At 43.5% G+C, this 16,653-nt stretch overlaps 1 protein-coding gene across 1 annotated transcript in view; it reads left to right on the plus strand.

Moving 5' to 3' along the window:
• The window catches only part of FANK1 (fibronectin type III and ankyrin repeat domains 1), a 126,383-nt gene that overhangs the window by 95,153 nt on the left and 14,577 nt on the right, over positions 1-16,653 (plus strand). Inside the window, exons 7-8 of the mRNA XM_030204800.1 lie at positions 4,359-4,524; positions 13,872-14,015. Of these exons, the coding sequence (XP_030060660.1) occupies positions 4,359-4,524; positions 13,872-14,015 (310 nt within the window). The remainder of the gene's footprint in view (positions 1-4,358; positions 4,525-13,871; positions 14,016-16,653) is intronic.

Raw genomic sequence — 16,653 nt, forward strand, 5'->3', positions numbered from 1 at the left:
GGTGCAGGCTGGAACAGCAGGTTGGAACGGATGAAGCAGGCTGGAGCAGAGGGAGCAGACCGTAGCAGAGGGTGCAGGCTGGAACAGAGGGTGCAGGCTGGAACAGGACCGAGAATGCAAGCTAGAGGTAAAAAAACTAGAGCAAACAGTACTGGGCCAGCAGGACTGGAGCCAAAACAGAAGCCAAGGCAGGGAGTACCGTTGGTAGATTGAAGCAAACAGCACCGGATCAGCAGGACTTGAGCTGAAGCAGAAGTTGAAGATTGCAGGCTGGCAGGATTGAGGATGCAGCTGGAGGTGGTAAATTGGAGCAAACAGGGTTAAGTTGAAGATTGCAGGCTGGCAGGATTAAGGATGCAGCTAGAGGTAGTAAATTAGAGTAAACAGAACCGGGTCAGCAGGACCAGCAGGGTTACGTTGAAGATTGCAGGGTGACAGGACTGAGGATGCAAGCTGGAGGTCACAAACTGGAGCAGACAGCACCGGGTCAGCAAGACCAATAGGACTGGGACAAAACAGAAGCTATAGCGGGAATCACCAGAGTAGCAGTGCACGTGTAGTCCAACAGCGTCTTCGCAGCTCTCAGTCGGGTGAAGAAATCCACCACCTTCGCGATGCTCAAGCAATCAAGCAGTCAAGTTAGCAGTAGCAGTGGATTCACCTCCGCTCTCCCTGGCACTGCTCTCCTGATGTTCGGATCGATTGACCACAGCGGTTCACTCACAGAGATAAAGGCAGCACATGGGTCCTAACGGTCGCTACAGCCACACGATGATAGCAGCAACTAGGTACACAGTTCTTAGCTCCTGGGGCTTCGACATGCATCTGCCTCCACACCGCTCCGCAACGTACCGCGCTTTGTTCAGATACGCCACGTGACCCACCAACCATCACCACCCTGGTGTTGGGAAGGCGCTGAGCCGATCCGCCTAGTCAAGGTGCGATTTAGGGCTCCCTTCGGAGCTACAGCTGATTAGAGGCACAAAGGTAGGCTGATTCAGTGGAGTTAACAGAGAACTTCCAGTGGGTCTCAGAGCTCCCTGTCGGGACTAAACAACCTGCCGTGCATTCCGATAGTGATGGCGGTTATGAGAGGGGAGGCTCAGCAGGGCGGTTTTGTGCTCCCATGCGGACAGAAATCAAAGTTCCTGATAACTTACTTGGTCTGGCAGCTGCGGTAATTCTGTTCTCCCGATGGTAGTAACGATCGAATAGCATCAATTATTGTCAGTCTAAACAATGATCCGTTCAGGTCATGTAGAAGTGGCCTTCGTTGGTACACGGTAATTCGGGTGAATGGGGACACGAAGTTGAAGATGCTTTATGCTTAAATCTCCCACAGTACCATGAGTCAGGTCTGATAATGTTTGTTAATTTACTACTGATCTAGGATCAATTGAATGGTGGAGTTGAGTTGAGAATTGAGTAGACACGTTTATTGCCGAGTTTTCAGTCAACCATTAACGGAGCTAGTTGTAATGTGAACCATTAAACAGCCGCCATCTTGCCAAAAAAATATTAAACAGCCGCCATCTTGCCAAAAAAATATAGAAGCCTGCTTGTCCTTGGAGAAAGCGAATATATTATTATTATTATTTTATTATTTGTTACATTTGTATCCCACATTTTCCCACCTTTTGCAGGCTCAATGTGGCTTACATATAACTGTTAATGGCGTTAACCGATTACGGTCTGAACAAATACATGGTATGAATGAATACAAAGTGATATTGTGGTAGAATGAGGTACATGTATGGTAGGTACAGTTGGGGGGAACTTAGAGAGGGAAAGGGGCAAGAAGAGTCACGTAATGTCCGTTACGGTCTTTGGTTGCATTCAGGCATATTTTCAAAGCACTTAGCCTTCCAAAGTTCCATAGGTTTCTATGGAACTTTGGAAGGCTAAGTGCTTTGAAAATATGCCTCAATGTGTCACAGGTGACCAGGTATTTTTATGTTGGGTTGGTGGGGTATGCTCTTCTGAACAGGTCTGTCTTTAGTGCTTTCCGAAAATTTAGGTGATAGAATGATTTGTATTTGAGTCCTTTGCTGCTTGGGTAGTGGAGGTTTAGGTATGATCATGCAGATTTTGTGGGGTTTCTGGTTGGCAGGTCGATGAGGTCTGTCATGTATCCCGGTGCCTCGCCGTAAATAATTTTATGAACAACCGTGCAGATTTTGAAAGTGATACATTCTTTGATTGGTAGCCAGTGCAATTTTTCTCTGAGTGGTTTGACGCTGTTAAAACGTGTTTTTCCAAATATAAGCCTGGCTGCTGTGTTTTGGGTGGTCTGAAGTTTCTTTATGATTTGATCCTTGCATCCTACATAGATTCCATTACAGTAGTAGGTATTCTCCAAGGACAGCAGGCTTCATATTCTCACAGTTCCGCCCACCTCCCCTTGCAGTTGTCTCCTTGGTTATTTTTACTTTATTTTTTTGCTTTAGTATAAAATTGAAGAGACTGTGTTTACGCGACAGGCGGGAGGGTGCTTGCGCTCCACAAAGCTCTTGTTTATTATGTCAAGAGCTGGACCGGGCGACAGGATCGGCGTCACCCACTTGTGAGAATATGAAGCCTGTTGTCCTCTGAGAATACTGCTACAGGTAAGTATCTTCACTTTATAGGCCACGAGGGGAAGGGAAGGAATTGAGAGGCACTCTATCCCAGGGTGGTGTCAGTAACAGGGTGCTAAAGTTAGAGATTGGGATGAAGATAAATTCACAGCTCTCAGAGAAGGCAGAGACTGGCTCTGGGACAAAGGAACCGAAACTTCCTTACTATTCTTCTGAATGTGATCCTCTCAGGGAAAATCAAGCTTGTAAGACCATTATTTTGAACGTGGGTTTTAGTCCTGAGGGCTTAGTCCCTTTCTTTCAAGCTTCTCAGGGTTGTATCTCTTGGCGAAGAGGTTGATCTCCTTAGGCAAAGAAAAGGATAACTTTTTTTCCCAATCCCCTCCTCTTTCTGAAGGTGGTATTTTGTTCTGGCAGAATCAGTCTTTTTCTCTTCCAATGGTTAAAAACTCAGTTGCCAGCCCAGGTCCATCTAAATTTTGGGATAGATCCATGGTTTGTTGATGTGGCTTAATAAGGTACAGTGGTATTTTAAGGCATTGATTCAAGGAGGATTCAAAGAGATTATTGCCTCAGACCCACGCTAATGAGAATTGGCAATTCCCAGATGGTTGGCTAGCCCACTTGGTTAGAGCGCAAGAATCCTTGCAGAGTTAGACTGTCTTCCAGAAGATAATGGTAGGAAAGTGCCCTTGCCTTCATTGCACTCCTTTTCTGTGCCTCAGTGTGGGTATGCAGTTCTGGAGGTTTGACACCTTAGGTGTAGGATTTCTGAGTACTATTGTGGCTTTTTTCTGCCCGGTCTGAGTAGATAAATCTACATCCTACATCTGGATTGGTATGCTGTGGACAATAAGGAAGGAGAAATTTGGACTTATCCATTAATTTCCTTTCCCAAAGTCCTGCCACACCAGTCCAGAACTTACCTATGGATGGAAGCCATAACAGTCAAGAGATCTGTGTCTGACAAATTCAGAAACATAACAGTATGTTGTAGCCCACTCTGAAGACATTTGTTCCTTGATGCATGGGATTCCTTTTCCTGGGTTAATGACCATGACATGATGACTTTGACTGCACCAGGTTTGGCGTAGGTGGTGAATTTGAAACCCAAAACATAAGAATTGCCTTCAGTAGTCTTAGCTTTGATGTAGAATACTGAAGAGGTGAAGGCATTACCAACTCCCTAGAAAGGGGAGTGAAGTCAGTTTTGATTTGTTTTTATCTGGCTACATCTGCTGGCAGTAGGATTGCCAACTAGATCCAGATTTGCCCTACAGGGTTGATCCAGTCCTGGGCTTACCCCATTGCATGCAGGGATTTATGGATCTGATTTCCTCATTGGATTTCTTATGAAAAGCAAGGCTACAAGTCCCTGCATGCAATAGGGTAAGCCCAGGGCTGGATCAACCCCCCCCCCCCCCCCCCCCCCGGGTGAATCTGGATCTAGTTTGCAACCCTAACCCACTTATTTGAACTGGTCTGGCAGGATTCAAGGAAAGGAAATTAACAGGTGAGTCAAAATTTCCCCTTTTTATTTATCAGCTTAGTTGATAATATTATGGAATTGTAAACTGAGGCGGCCAATTGGATCCAGATTTGCAGGTCTTGTAGTTCTGATTTCCCCATTTCATTCCCTAAGAACGGCAAGATTACAAGTCCCAGATTTCACCGGGGTAAACCCAGGACTGGATCAACCCTGTCCTGTGAATCTGGATCCAGTTGGCAGCCTTTTTGTAAACACATCTGGCCTTAAAAAGTATCATTCTTTTTCTCTCATAGCCTAATGTTAGCCTGTTTTGCGGGACACCTGGATATTGTTAAATACCTTAGGACACATGGTGCATCTTGGGAAACCAGAGATAAGTCAGGTTGTACAGCCATGCACTGGGCAGCAGATGGAGGTCATCTCGATGTTCTTGAATGGATGATTGTGGATGGCAGTAAGGTATGGCCTTAATATTCAGAAATTTTGAATAATCCATTGAGGCAATCATTTGATTCAATATCCCTTGAATTTCCCCCAGTAAATGTCTTAACTTTGACTTATTTCTCTGTCTCCTTCCCTACAATAAACAGTACAAGCCAGGGGCGGACTGACCATTCGGGCAACTGGGCAGTACCTGAGGGCCAAGGGTTGTGGGGAGCCCAGTGCTAACCTCCCATGTGATGTGCCCCACGCCCACATCCCTCTCTCTCCCTACCGTGACCATGATGCTCCCTTTCTATCTGTCCCCCTCCCGCACTTGACGCTCCGTTCCTGTCTGCGAACTCCCCCCCCCCCTTGTTTCCTCCATGCAGGCAGGGCAGCACCAGCAGCTACATTAGCCAATGCCACTGACACAGGAGCTTCTCTCCTCTCCTTTGGCCCACCCCCTTCTGAGGTAACGTCCTTCTTCCGCAAGGGTGGGCCATGGCAGAGGGAAGTTCTGGCGTCAGCAGACCAGGTTTGAGGACGGACAGTAATTGTGGATTTGGCAGCCCGGCTTCTCCTTTAAGTAAACAGACAAGCTTAAAAAATAAGATGCAATTGTTGTGGTGCATGATCACCCCTCCTCCCACCTCCCACCTTCTGCTTTCTCTCCACTGTTGTGCTCTGTCTGGTTTCCTTTATCACCCTTGAAAGGTTCCTTTCCCTTTCTCTAGCTCATTCCCTCTTCCTTCACCTGATGATCACCCCTCCTTCCATCCTTCTGCTTTCCATCCACTGTATTTCATGGCTGCTTGTTCCAAACTGTGCATGATCAGCAGTGCTTTTTTTTGTAGAAAAAAAGGTGCTGGTACTCATTATGGGTGGGGGTCACCACATATGACTCCACCCCTTTTATAGCCACACCAACATTAGCCACACCCCTTATACCAGCCATGGCGCATATAAACAGACATCATTGAAAATATAATACTAGTATAGGAGGAAAAAAATAACTTGATTTTTTTTCATTCTAAATAATTTCTGTAAGCTGTTACAGCTCCAGTATATCCAGTCCAAAATAAGACAACAGATGTAAATTCTCAAATTGGACATATTCCAAACACTAAAATGAAAATAAAATGATTTTTTTCTACCTTTTGTTGTCTGGTGACTTTGTTTTTCTCTCCATATTGGTCCTAGTCTCTGATTCTGCTGCTCTTTATCTGTTCTCTTAACTCCGTTTCCAGGGCTTCCTTTCCATTTATGATTCTGCTGCTCTTTATCTGTTCTCTTAACTCCGTTTCCAGGGCTTCCTTTCCATTTATTTTTTTACTTTCCCCCTTTCTTCTTCATTTCTTGCCCTACATCCATCCATAAGTAAAAGCTGGGCCCTCCTCCGTGGAATTGACTGGAGGAGGTATAACGTGGATCCAGCTTTTGCCTATTTTCTCCATCCATGTGCAGTTTTTCTCCTCTCTTCCCTTTCCCTCATCTCCGACCATGTGCATCTTCTTCTTTTTTTCTTTTCTCCCCTCCATCCATGTCCAGCACTTCTCCTCTCTCCTCCCCTCCATCCATGTCCAGCATTTCTCTTCTCTCCCCTGTATCCATATAAATAAATAATTCTCTCTCCCCTCTCCTCCATCCATGTCTACAAATTCTCCTCTATCTCCTGCTCTCCTCTCCATCCATTTCCAGCATTTCTCCTCTCTCCTCTGCCCTCCCCTCCCATCCATGTGCATCTCCTTCCCTCCCCTCCATCCATATCCAGCATGTCTCTTCTCTCCCCTGCCCTCCCCTCCCTTGTCCAGCGATTCTCCTCTCTCCCCTTACCTCCCCTTCCATCCATGTCCAGCGAATCTCTCTTCTCTGACCTACCCTCACATCCATGTCCAGTATGTCTCCTCTCTCCCCTGCCCTCCCCTCTCATCCATGTGCAGCGATTCTCCTCTGCCCTGTCCTCCCCTGCCACCCATGTCCAACGATTCTCCTCTCTCCCCTGCCTTCCCCTTCCATCCATGTCCAGTGAATCTCTCTTTGCTGACCTACCCTCACATCCATGTCCAGTATGTCTCCTCTGTCCCCTGCCCTACCCCTCCCCTCTCATCCGTGTGCAGCGATTCTCCTCTGCCCCGTCCTCCCTGCCATCCATGTCCAGTGATTCTCCTCTCCTCTCCCCTGCCCTCCCATCCCATCCCATCCATGTCCAGTGATTCTTCTCTCTCCCCTGCCCTCACCTCCCATCCATGTCCAGCAATTCTTTCTTCCCTGCCCTCACCTCTCATCCATGCCCAGCAATTCTCCTCTCTCCCCTGCCCAGCATGTCTCTCTCCCCTGCCCTCCCCTCTCATCTATGTGCAGCGATTCTCCTCTGCCCTGTCCTCCCCACCCATCTATGTCCAGTGATTCTCCTCTCCCCTGTCCTCCCCACCCATCTATGTCCAGTGATCTCCTCTCCCCTGTCCTCCCCACCCATCCATGTCCAGTGATTCTCCTCTCCCCTGTCCTCCCCACCCATCCATGTCCAGTGATTCTCCTCTCCCCTGCCCTCCCATCCCATCCATTTTCAGTGATTCTCCTCTCTCCCCTGCCCTCCCCTCCCATCCATGTCCAGCAATTCTCTCTTCCCTGCCCTCCCCTCTCATACATGCCCAGCGATTCTCCTCTCTCCCCTGCCCTCCCCTCCCTTGTCCAGCGATGCTCCTCTCTCCCCTTACCTCCCCTCTCATCCATGTCCAACAATTCTCCTCTCTCCCCTTACCTCCATCTCGTCCATGTCCAATGATTCTCCTCTCTCCCCTGCCCTCCCCTTCCATCCATGTCCAGCGAATCTCTCTTCGCTGACCTACCCTCACATCCATGTCCAGTATGTCTCCTCTCTCCCCTGCCCTCCCCTCTCATCCATGTGCAGCGATTCTCCTCTGCCCTGTACTCCCCTGCCACCCATGTCCAACGATTCTCCTCTCTCCCCTGCCTTCCCCTTCCATCCATGTCCAGTGAATCTCTCTTTGTTGACCTACCCTCACATCCATGTCCAGTATGTCTCCTCTGTCCCCTGCCCTCCCCCTCCTCTCTCATCCGTGTGCAGCGATTCTCCTCTGCCCCGTCCTCCCTGCCATCCATGTCCAGTGATTCTCCTCTCCTCTCCCCTGCCCTCCCATCCCATCCCATCCATGTCCAGTGATTCTTCTCTCTCCCCTGCCCTCCCCTCCCATCCATGTCCAGCAATTCTCTCTTCCCTGCCCTCCCCTCTCATACATGCCCAGCGATTCTCCTCTCTCCCCTGCCCATGTCCAGCAATTCTCTCTTCCCTGCCCTCGCCTTTCATCCATGCCCAGCAATTCTCCTCTCTCCCCTGCCCTCCCCTCTCATACATGCCCAGTGATGCTCCTCTCTCCCCTGCCCTCCCCTGTCCATGTCCAGCAATTCTCTCTTCCCTGCCCTCCCCTCTCATCCATGCCCAGCGATTTTCCTCTCTCCCCTGCCCTCCCCCTCCATGTCCAGCATGTCTCCTCTCTCCCCTGCCCTCCCCTCATCCATGCCCAGCAATTCTCCTCTCCCCCTGCCCTTCCTTCCTTGTCCAGCGATTCTCCTCTCTCCCCTGCTGTCCCCTCCATGTCCAGCAATTCTCTCTCCCCTCCCCTCCATGTCCTGCATGTCGCCTCTCTCCCCTGCCCTCCCCTCTCATCCAAGTCGCGGTGAACTGGCAGTGAAGGCAGCAGTGCTCACTGAGGCAGGCAGGCACGCAGTCAGGTTCATCTCCTCTCGCGTTGTTTCCCTCTCTGTGCGTCTTCACTGCGACTTGGAGAGGGGAGGGCAGGGGAGAGAGGCGACATGCTGGACATGGAGGGCAGAGAAGGGGAGGGGAGAGAGAATTGCTGGACATGGAGGGGAGGGCAGGGGAGAGAGGAGAATCGCATCTTCGGGTAATCAGATTTTGGAGCGCGGGAACTGGAACGGAAAGGAGCGGGCAGGTGAGCCGGACCTCAGGAAAAAGGTGCCGGTACGCTGTACCGGCACAAAAAAAAGCACTGATGATCAGTCAGTTTGTAATGTCCCTTCCAGTAAGTGCTGTAAATGGAGGAAATCAAAGCAGGCTCTGTGTGTTGAAAGGTGATATGAAGGAGCTGACTATCTAACTTTTGAGAAAATTGATAGTGTAATTTAAAAAAATATGTATATAATGTGCAGGTTTACAAAATCTGCTACATGAAAGTGATGGCATAAACATGTATATATAGCAAAACTGCCACATACACATCTGTAGGCAGCAGTTAAAATATTGATATCCTCCATGAAATGCCATTCATTCTTTGAACATGTTCATTTATAAAACTAATTTTTGTGTGGAGCACTAAATGTGTTTTGTCAGTGATGCTGTAAGTATGTGGCGCATGCGCATTCATAGAGTAAGCATATAGTAACAAATAGAAGAGATGCAGAACCAGTGATCTGAGTGGGATAGGATGGGATGGGGCCCAATGATTCTTATTGCCTGGGGGCCCAGATCACTGGTATGAGCTTAGTTATTCAGTGTATGGGTGTGGGGTAGGGGGTTCCAATGATCCTTATTGCCCGCGGGCCCAGATCACTGTCATTCTGCCCCTGGTACAAGCTTAGTATTCACTCTTGTTTATATTGTAGATGACGGCAGAAAAAGACCTGCATGGTCCATCCAGTCTGCCCGACAAGATAAACTCATATGTGTATACCTTACCTTGATTTGATTTGTATACCTTACCTTGATATTGGTTTCTCTTTATGGGATAATTTTTAAAGGACCTTTCCATGGGGTAAACTGCCATTTATCTGGAGAGAAGACTCCTTTAAAAATTGCTTTTGATCCTCTGAATGCACACTTTTTACTGTGAGAGAATAGACAAAACAGGGATAGGGCTGGGGAGGGTTTCAGAAACCAAGAGTAGGGTTTTCAGTTTAAAATCCCTATGCCTGTTTTCTGCTGCTTTACTCTGCATACCTTGCAATTACAAAGTATGCAAGGTAAAACACCAGTCTGCTACAATTTTTAAAAGGAAAACTGTGCAGGAAGTTTCCCCTCTAAGACCTGACTTGCTGGACCATGGGTTCACTGAAAATTATCTCCTTGTTATAAGGTGCCTTTTCTGTTTTGTCCTGATTTCCTTTACGTGTCTCCATTTAAAAAAGATCAACATTCAATGCCTTTTTCAGTAGTTGCTGTAACTATATATGTATCAATGTGACACATGCAAGAAATTCTGATGAAAATCAATATAATAGTCTTCTGATTTACTTTGTTAGAATGATAATGGTGGCTATATAGGAGAACCTTTCAGAATTTTAAACACCAATCAGAGGTTAAATAAATATTAATATGAAAAAGCAGATTCTAATGCTACTGTAGGGTTTATCTGACAAATTATTTACCTGAAAACCTTTTTGCTCCCTAACTCATATTCTCCAGTCAGGTGACAGTGCCAGCCACTAATCTAAGTGAATAGCTCGATAGTTAAACTGTTTCAGAAGGAACTATTCCATTAGGCAGACCTCGACAATTGCCTAGAGTAGTTTTGAGGGCAGCACCAGAAGCTTTGATGTGAAAGAAATCGGGCCTCTGCCATACTGTCTGTTAGTCAGTATCCTGAATCTTAAGTATCCCTGAACAGCCCCTTTGTTTCCTACACCAACTCCTCCCCTTTTAAGGAGTGTGTAGGTAACAGGAGGGGAGGGGTGAACTTGGAGTGGACAAGAGTTCAATTTTTGACTTCATATTTGTAATTTGTTTTTACTTGAGGGGTTTTCTGTGCTTTTGTGTGTGAGACCATCATGTAGTTTCTTTGTAGTCCAGTTTGTCCATATTACCTTATTTATTTATTTTTAAATGTACTAACCTTTATTTCTACTCAGTGGAAGTAAATAATGATTATAAAAATGAAATTTACCCTGCCTATCAAAGTCATGCTCAAAGTGACTTACAGCTTTTTTTTTTTTGAATTCAGGTACAACAAGTCACATTCCCAAACAGCTGACACTCTAAAGGGGTAATGTTAGAAAGCATTTTTCATATCTGAAACATGTTTTGCACATTGAAAATAGCAATTATAAATGTGCCTGGAGATAGACTTGCATAAAAAATAGGTGTACAGGAACTTAGGGGATAATTCTATAACAGAGCTTCTGTATATAGACTCCCAGAGGGTGCCTGATTGGAACATATTCTATGAAGGTGCCTACTTTCCTTATAGAATACAAGCATTCTGGATAGATATGCATGTATACTCTTAGGTATGAGCACTTATGTCAGCCATAATGCTGACCTAAATGTGTGTGTCTGTTTCAGAGATAAACATGGAACTTATAGTATTCAATATGTTATATGTATAACTTTGTGCCCTGTCCAGATTCTGCCCATGTGAACGCTTACCTGCAAATTATGTGCAGTCGGAGGTATGCATAGTTATACAACAGCATTTAGGTGCATATCTGGCATATACATGCGTATATGCACGCATGTATGTGTATATGCTAGTATTCTAAACATTTATACATACAACTGGCATGGAAACATTAGTGCCTATTATATGGAATTACCCCCATAAAGAGCAAATCTATAACAGGTGCCTATAATTAGGTTCCTGGAGGGGGCTTGGTAGGAACATATTTTATAAAGGAAAGTAAGCACTACTTTCCTTTATAGAATAGCTAGTGTAATTGGGTATATACAGTATAGAGCTAGTATGATAGTGCCTAAGTGCTGAAGATGCCTGCATAACTTAAAGTATTATGTAAGTTACATGTGTGAGTTTGAGCTCCACCCATGTGTACACCCACCTTGCAAATACATAAGTTAAGCGGGAATTTGTAGAATAGTGCTGAGGCCAAATTTTGCCAGTTACATGCATAGGTATACACATAAATTCCAATTATCGGACCGTATATTATTGTTTGGGACATTGTGTGAGCTATATGTATACACATATGCATGCAAATGCAATTGTTCTAAACCAGTGGTTCTCAACTTTTCTTCTGCTGTAACACATCTGACCGACTGTGTTCATGTGCCTAACACACCGATCACTACAATATGCAGCTGATCAAAAAGGAACCCAAATATTATTTTATTGTAATTAAAAGTGATCCAAGAGAAATATAAACTATTCTTAGCAGAATTAACTTTTTTATACATTGTTATGAAAATTAAAAATATTAAATAATTGTTTTCTCACAAAAATGTTAATATTCGCTTACTTCATTAGTGAGAAATCTGGACTGATACGTTGAACACAGCATTTTGATATGTGATTAAATGGTGGACAAATTCATGCTATAATTACTGCCACCAAAGCAATGATTTATCTATTATCTTTTTGAAGTGGGCCAACATCACGATACATGCAGTGCAAGATAGCCGCCACTCTATGTAATGTGGTGTCTACCCTATATGATAAATGGAAGACAAATGCTGGACATGCTGTTACATTTATCACAAAGGCTTTGCACATATTGGGCTAGATTCTATATGTGGCACCTGAAAATTCTGCATGTAAAAAAAAATACACCTAGGTGTATTCTCTAATGTATGCCTATATTTTATAGAATAGGCTTAAATTTCTGCACAGTATATAGAATACGCCGAGTGTCTCTCCAAGCGACCAAATTTATGCCATGTTTTACTTGGTGCCTAAATTAGGAGCAGAGCAAGTGTGTTCTATAACAATGTGCATAGATTTTAGAAACACCCACACCCCACTCATGGCCATGCTCCCTTTTTAACAATGCAACTTAGAATTTAAACGCACCACGTTACAGAATACACTTAGTGAGTTGTACGTGTAAATCTTAATGCTAATTAGTACTGATTATTACTTGTTAACATCCAATTGACAGTGCTGATTAGCTAGTTAATCAATTAAGTTACGCGCACTTAAAATACGCTTCAATTTCTGCATGGAAATTAAGGTGTGATGTATAGAATCCTGGGGAATCATGTGCTAGGGTTTGAACTTAATGCACAGTAAGTGCGAGAATTTACTGCACTCAAGTAAAATCACTTCAGTTACACGCTCTTGTTTTTTAGCATTACACTCTTAGAACTGTTAAATCCTTCCTTCCCCCCCATGATTAGAACACTGATTCTTGCCCTTGAATTCTCCCAACTGGATTGTTTTAATTCTCTATATATAACTGCCTTGCTCACAGTTAAAGTGCTTCACAATTTACAGCATACTTATCAAATGCCACTAGCAAGATCAACAAACTCACAAACTATAGACCAGTGGCCTCAATACCATTACTGACCAAAACAATGAAGGGCCTTGCAGCACAACAATTAATGGAATTCTTGACACATTTCTCAGTCCTACATAGCTCTCAATCAGGTTTTAGACCACTCTACAGCTCTGACACGGTCATAACAACTCTGATAACAAAATTCAGAAGTCTAATATGCCAAGGTCAGAAGATCCTACCACTACAGTTTGACATGTCAAGTGGTTTCGATCTAGTAGACCACACAACACTAATGACACTGCTTGACAACATAGGATTTGGTCCTTAGAAAACCAGGTTGCCACTGCTCTGCTTATTCCTATCTCGTTAAGATGTCCATTCAGTTTTCAGTCTCCTGGATCCCTGAATGTGGGGTACCACAAGGATCCCCAGTATCCCCAATGTTATTCAATATCATGATGGCTCCATTGTAACCTCTCATAACTGATCATTGTAAGCCACATTGAACCGAAACTTGTTTCTGGATAATCGTGGGATACAGGAATGAATGAATAAATAAATAAAATATAACCCCCGTTTCCAGTCACAGCCAGCCTCAAATACAAAATACTTGTGCTTGTGTTCAAAGGTCAAAAGTCACAGGCACCTTCATATTTATCTACTTTACTTCTACCATATTCTTCCCAATGTAATTTATGCTCTACAAAGGCTTCCCTACTTTCTCTAACTCTGCCTTCTTGTACTCGACATGACATTACAGGGACATTGCCTTTAGCTATTTAGGATGCTGCCTGTGGAACTCTCTCCCACCTCATCTTTGCATTGAACCCTTGTATCAAAAATATAAAAAAACTCCTCAACACGTGGTTGTTTCAGTCATCTTTTAATAATATCCATCCTTTGGCAGTCTCAGTAATTTCCCACTTGTTTCTCCTCTCTCATTTTTATCCCTTTCTGTTTCCCTTCTTCTTCTTTACTCTTTTCTTACCCCCTACTCTTCTGCCCTTTGAAAGGATTTCTTTTCTTCTCCCTCTGAACTGCCAAGCTGCACTGTGCACTCATATGATATTGGCAGTTTAGCAAACACCTATAAATAAAATAAATAAAAATAATTAAAAGGGCACCTAAGAGGAATATTCAATGGTGTATAAGAATGCTTTTCATTTTGGCTATAGGTTGATGTTAAAGATTCACATTTCGACTGGACACCATTGATGAGAGTTTCCTCAATAACAGGGAATACAGATGTGGCATCATGCTTAATTGAAGCTGGAGCAGACATAAATATAAAAGACAAGGATGGCAAGTCACCTTTAATGGTATGTATTTTTTTTAAATATAATCTAGAAATCTACAAGTACACAAATTGTAAATTTTTTTTCAATCCAGCCATTCTAATAAAATACAGCTTAGGTAGTAGAGGACAGTACTATGAAGAAACCTAAGCTGAATTTTAATGGTTAAAATAACATTTCATTTTCTTTGAGGGAAATTCATCTGTATGAACTATGCATGCACAGCAGAGTTATCACAGTTGCATAGGTTTGTGCTGCCTGTATTTGGAGCTGAGTGAATCATAATATGGTGTTGTGCCTAGGAGGCCACTTCTCCTTGGTGGAAAGAACTTCTGCTTCTAAGAGCAGAAAGAATTGTGACAGCTAGTGGGGTGAGACAACTGCAGATCTTAAAGTCTGGAGAGCATGAACTGTAGCCTCTTTACTACTACTACTACCACTACTACTTATCATTTCTATAGCACTACTAGACGTACGCAGCCTGTACACTTGAACATGAATAGACAGTCCCTGCTCGACAGAGTTTACAATCTAATTAGGACAGACAAACAGGACAAACAAGAGATAGGGAATATTAAAGTGAGGATGATAAAATAAGGGTTCTGAACAAGAGAATAAGGGTTAGGAGTTAAAAGCAGCATAAAAAAAATGTTCTATTCAATGTGGAAACTTAAACGATTAAAACCTTTCTTCCCGAGAGAAATTTTTCAAAACCTAATACAATCAATGCTCCTAAGTCATGCAGATTACTGCAATGGAATCTACATGGGATGCAAAGAATAACTTACAAAAAAACTCCAGACCGCCCAAAACACAGCAGCCAGGCTGCTATTTGGTAAAACACGTTTCGAAAGTGCTAAACCCCTCCGAGAAAAGCTGCACTGGCTCCCAATCAAAGAAAGGATCATCTTCAAAATCTGCACTTTGGTCCACAAAATTATCTACGGCATAGTTCCAGGGTACACGATAGACCTCATAGATCTACCAACCAGAAACAGAGTCAGATCATCATGATCATACCTAAACCTACATTACCCAAATTGCAAAGAACTTAAATACAAAACAACCTATGCATCCTGTTTCTCATACAGAAACGCACAACTATGGAATAGACTCCCAAAAGCTGTGAAAACAATCCAAGACCATCTAAACTTCAGGAAATCACTAAAAACCAACCTCTTCAAAAATGCCTACTCCATCGATCCACCATAAATCCCCACACCCAGCAACACAGCATAACCAATGATCATGCTGGACAATATACAATCATCACTCCCTTTGACCCTCATGTTGCCTGATACACACCTACCTCTTGCGACCACAATATAACCTTGTATTTGTTATCAACCGACTTGGCGAATGCCATTACGGTACTATGTAAGCCACATTGAGCCTGCAAATAGGTGGGGAAATGTGGGGTACAAATGTAACAAATAAAATACAATAGATTTGAAGATGGCCAGAGATGGAGCTTGACATACCTGTTCAGGAAGTCTATTCCAGGCATATGTGCTGTGTACTCATCTACCTACTCTAATATTCTTCAGTGAGGTAATTGTTTAACTTACTTTGTAATGTTGAAGTAATTTATTTTTGAAATATTTTGTTGCTTTAAATGGCATAGGAGTGTTTATAGAAGGCTTAGTGTTGTTTAGTGCTAATCACCTAATTGTCCTACACCATCAAGTTTTTCATTTTTTTATTTTATTTTTTATTTGTACCCCGCGCTTTCCCACTCATGGCAGGCTCAATGCGGCTTAGGTACTTATTTGTACCTGGGGCAATGGAGGGGTTAAGTGACTTGCCCAGAGTCACAAGGATCTGCCTGTGCCTGCAGTGGGAATTGAACCCAGTTCCCTAGGACCAAAGTCCACCACTCTAACCACTAGGCCACTCCTCCACTCCTGAATAGTATACCTAATTATCTTATCACTACCTTCGCCACCATAGTATTAACAAAGAATTATTTTGCCTTTCAAAAAGATTTTTACCAAAAGATATGAGGCACTGCCATGGGGTCAGCCATGGCCCCAGAAGTGGCAAATTTATATGTAGTTGAGAATAAATTCCTACAAGATCATCCTTATAAAATTGAAATTTTTTTCTACAAACGTTATATCAACGTTATGCTCCTTCTTTGGAAAGGTAGCAAAGAGAGACTCCATGAGTTTTACAACTGGCTGAACACTTGTGACAAAAATTTACGCTTCAAGATGCAGTTTGACTATCATCAAATTCCCTTTTTAGATATACTTATCATGAAGACAGATTATTTTTTTACTATTAAAGTATATAGGAAGCCCACCAATAGAAACACATACTTACATTATGCAAGTTTTCACACTCGCAGTTTAAAGGACAACTTACCATATTCTCAATTCCTATGACTTCGCCATTTATATACTAACTTTGAAGATTTTAAACTACAGGCCTTCCTTATGTCACAATGGTTTTTAAACAGTGGGTATCCAGAGAAATGTGTCCAAAAGTGTCTCAACAAAGCCATTTTCCAAGACAGAGCGGATCTATTGAGTCAATGTAAGAACAGAAAAGATCAGACATTGTGTGCACTCTGCGGTTCTCACAATACTCTAAGGAATTTCAGAAAGCCATCTTTAAAAATTGGCACATTTTAGAGGCCCATCCTTGTTTTCAAAATATG

This window comes from Microcaecilia unicolor, chromosome 5 (assembly GCF_901765095.1).
Source record: "Microcaecilia unicolor chromosome 5, aMicUni1.1, whole genome shotgun sequence".
NCBI classification, from domain to species: domain Eukaryota; kingdom Metazoa; phylum Chordata; class Amphibia; order Gymnophiona; family Siphonopidae; genus Microcaecilia; species Microcaecilia unicolor.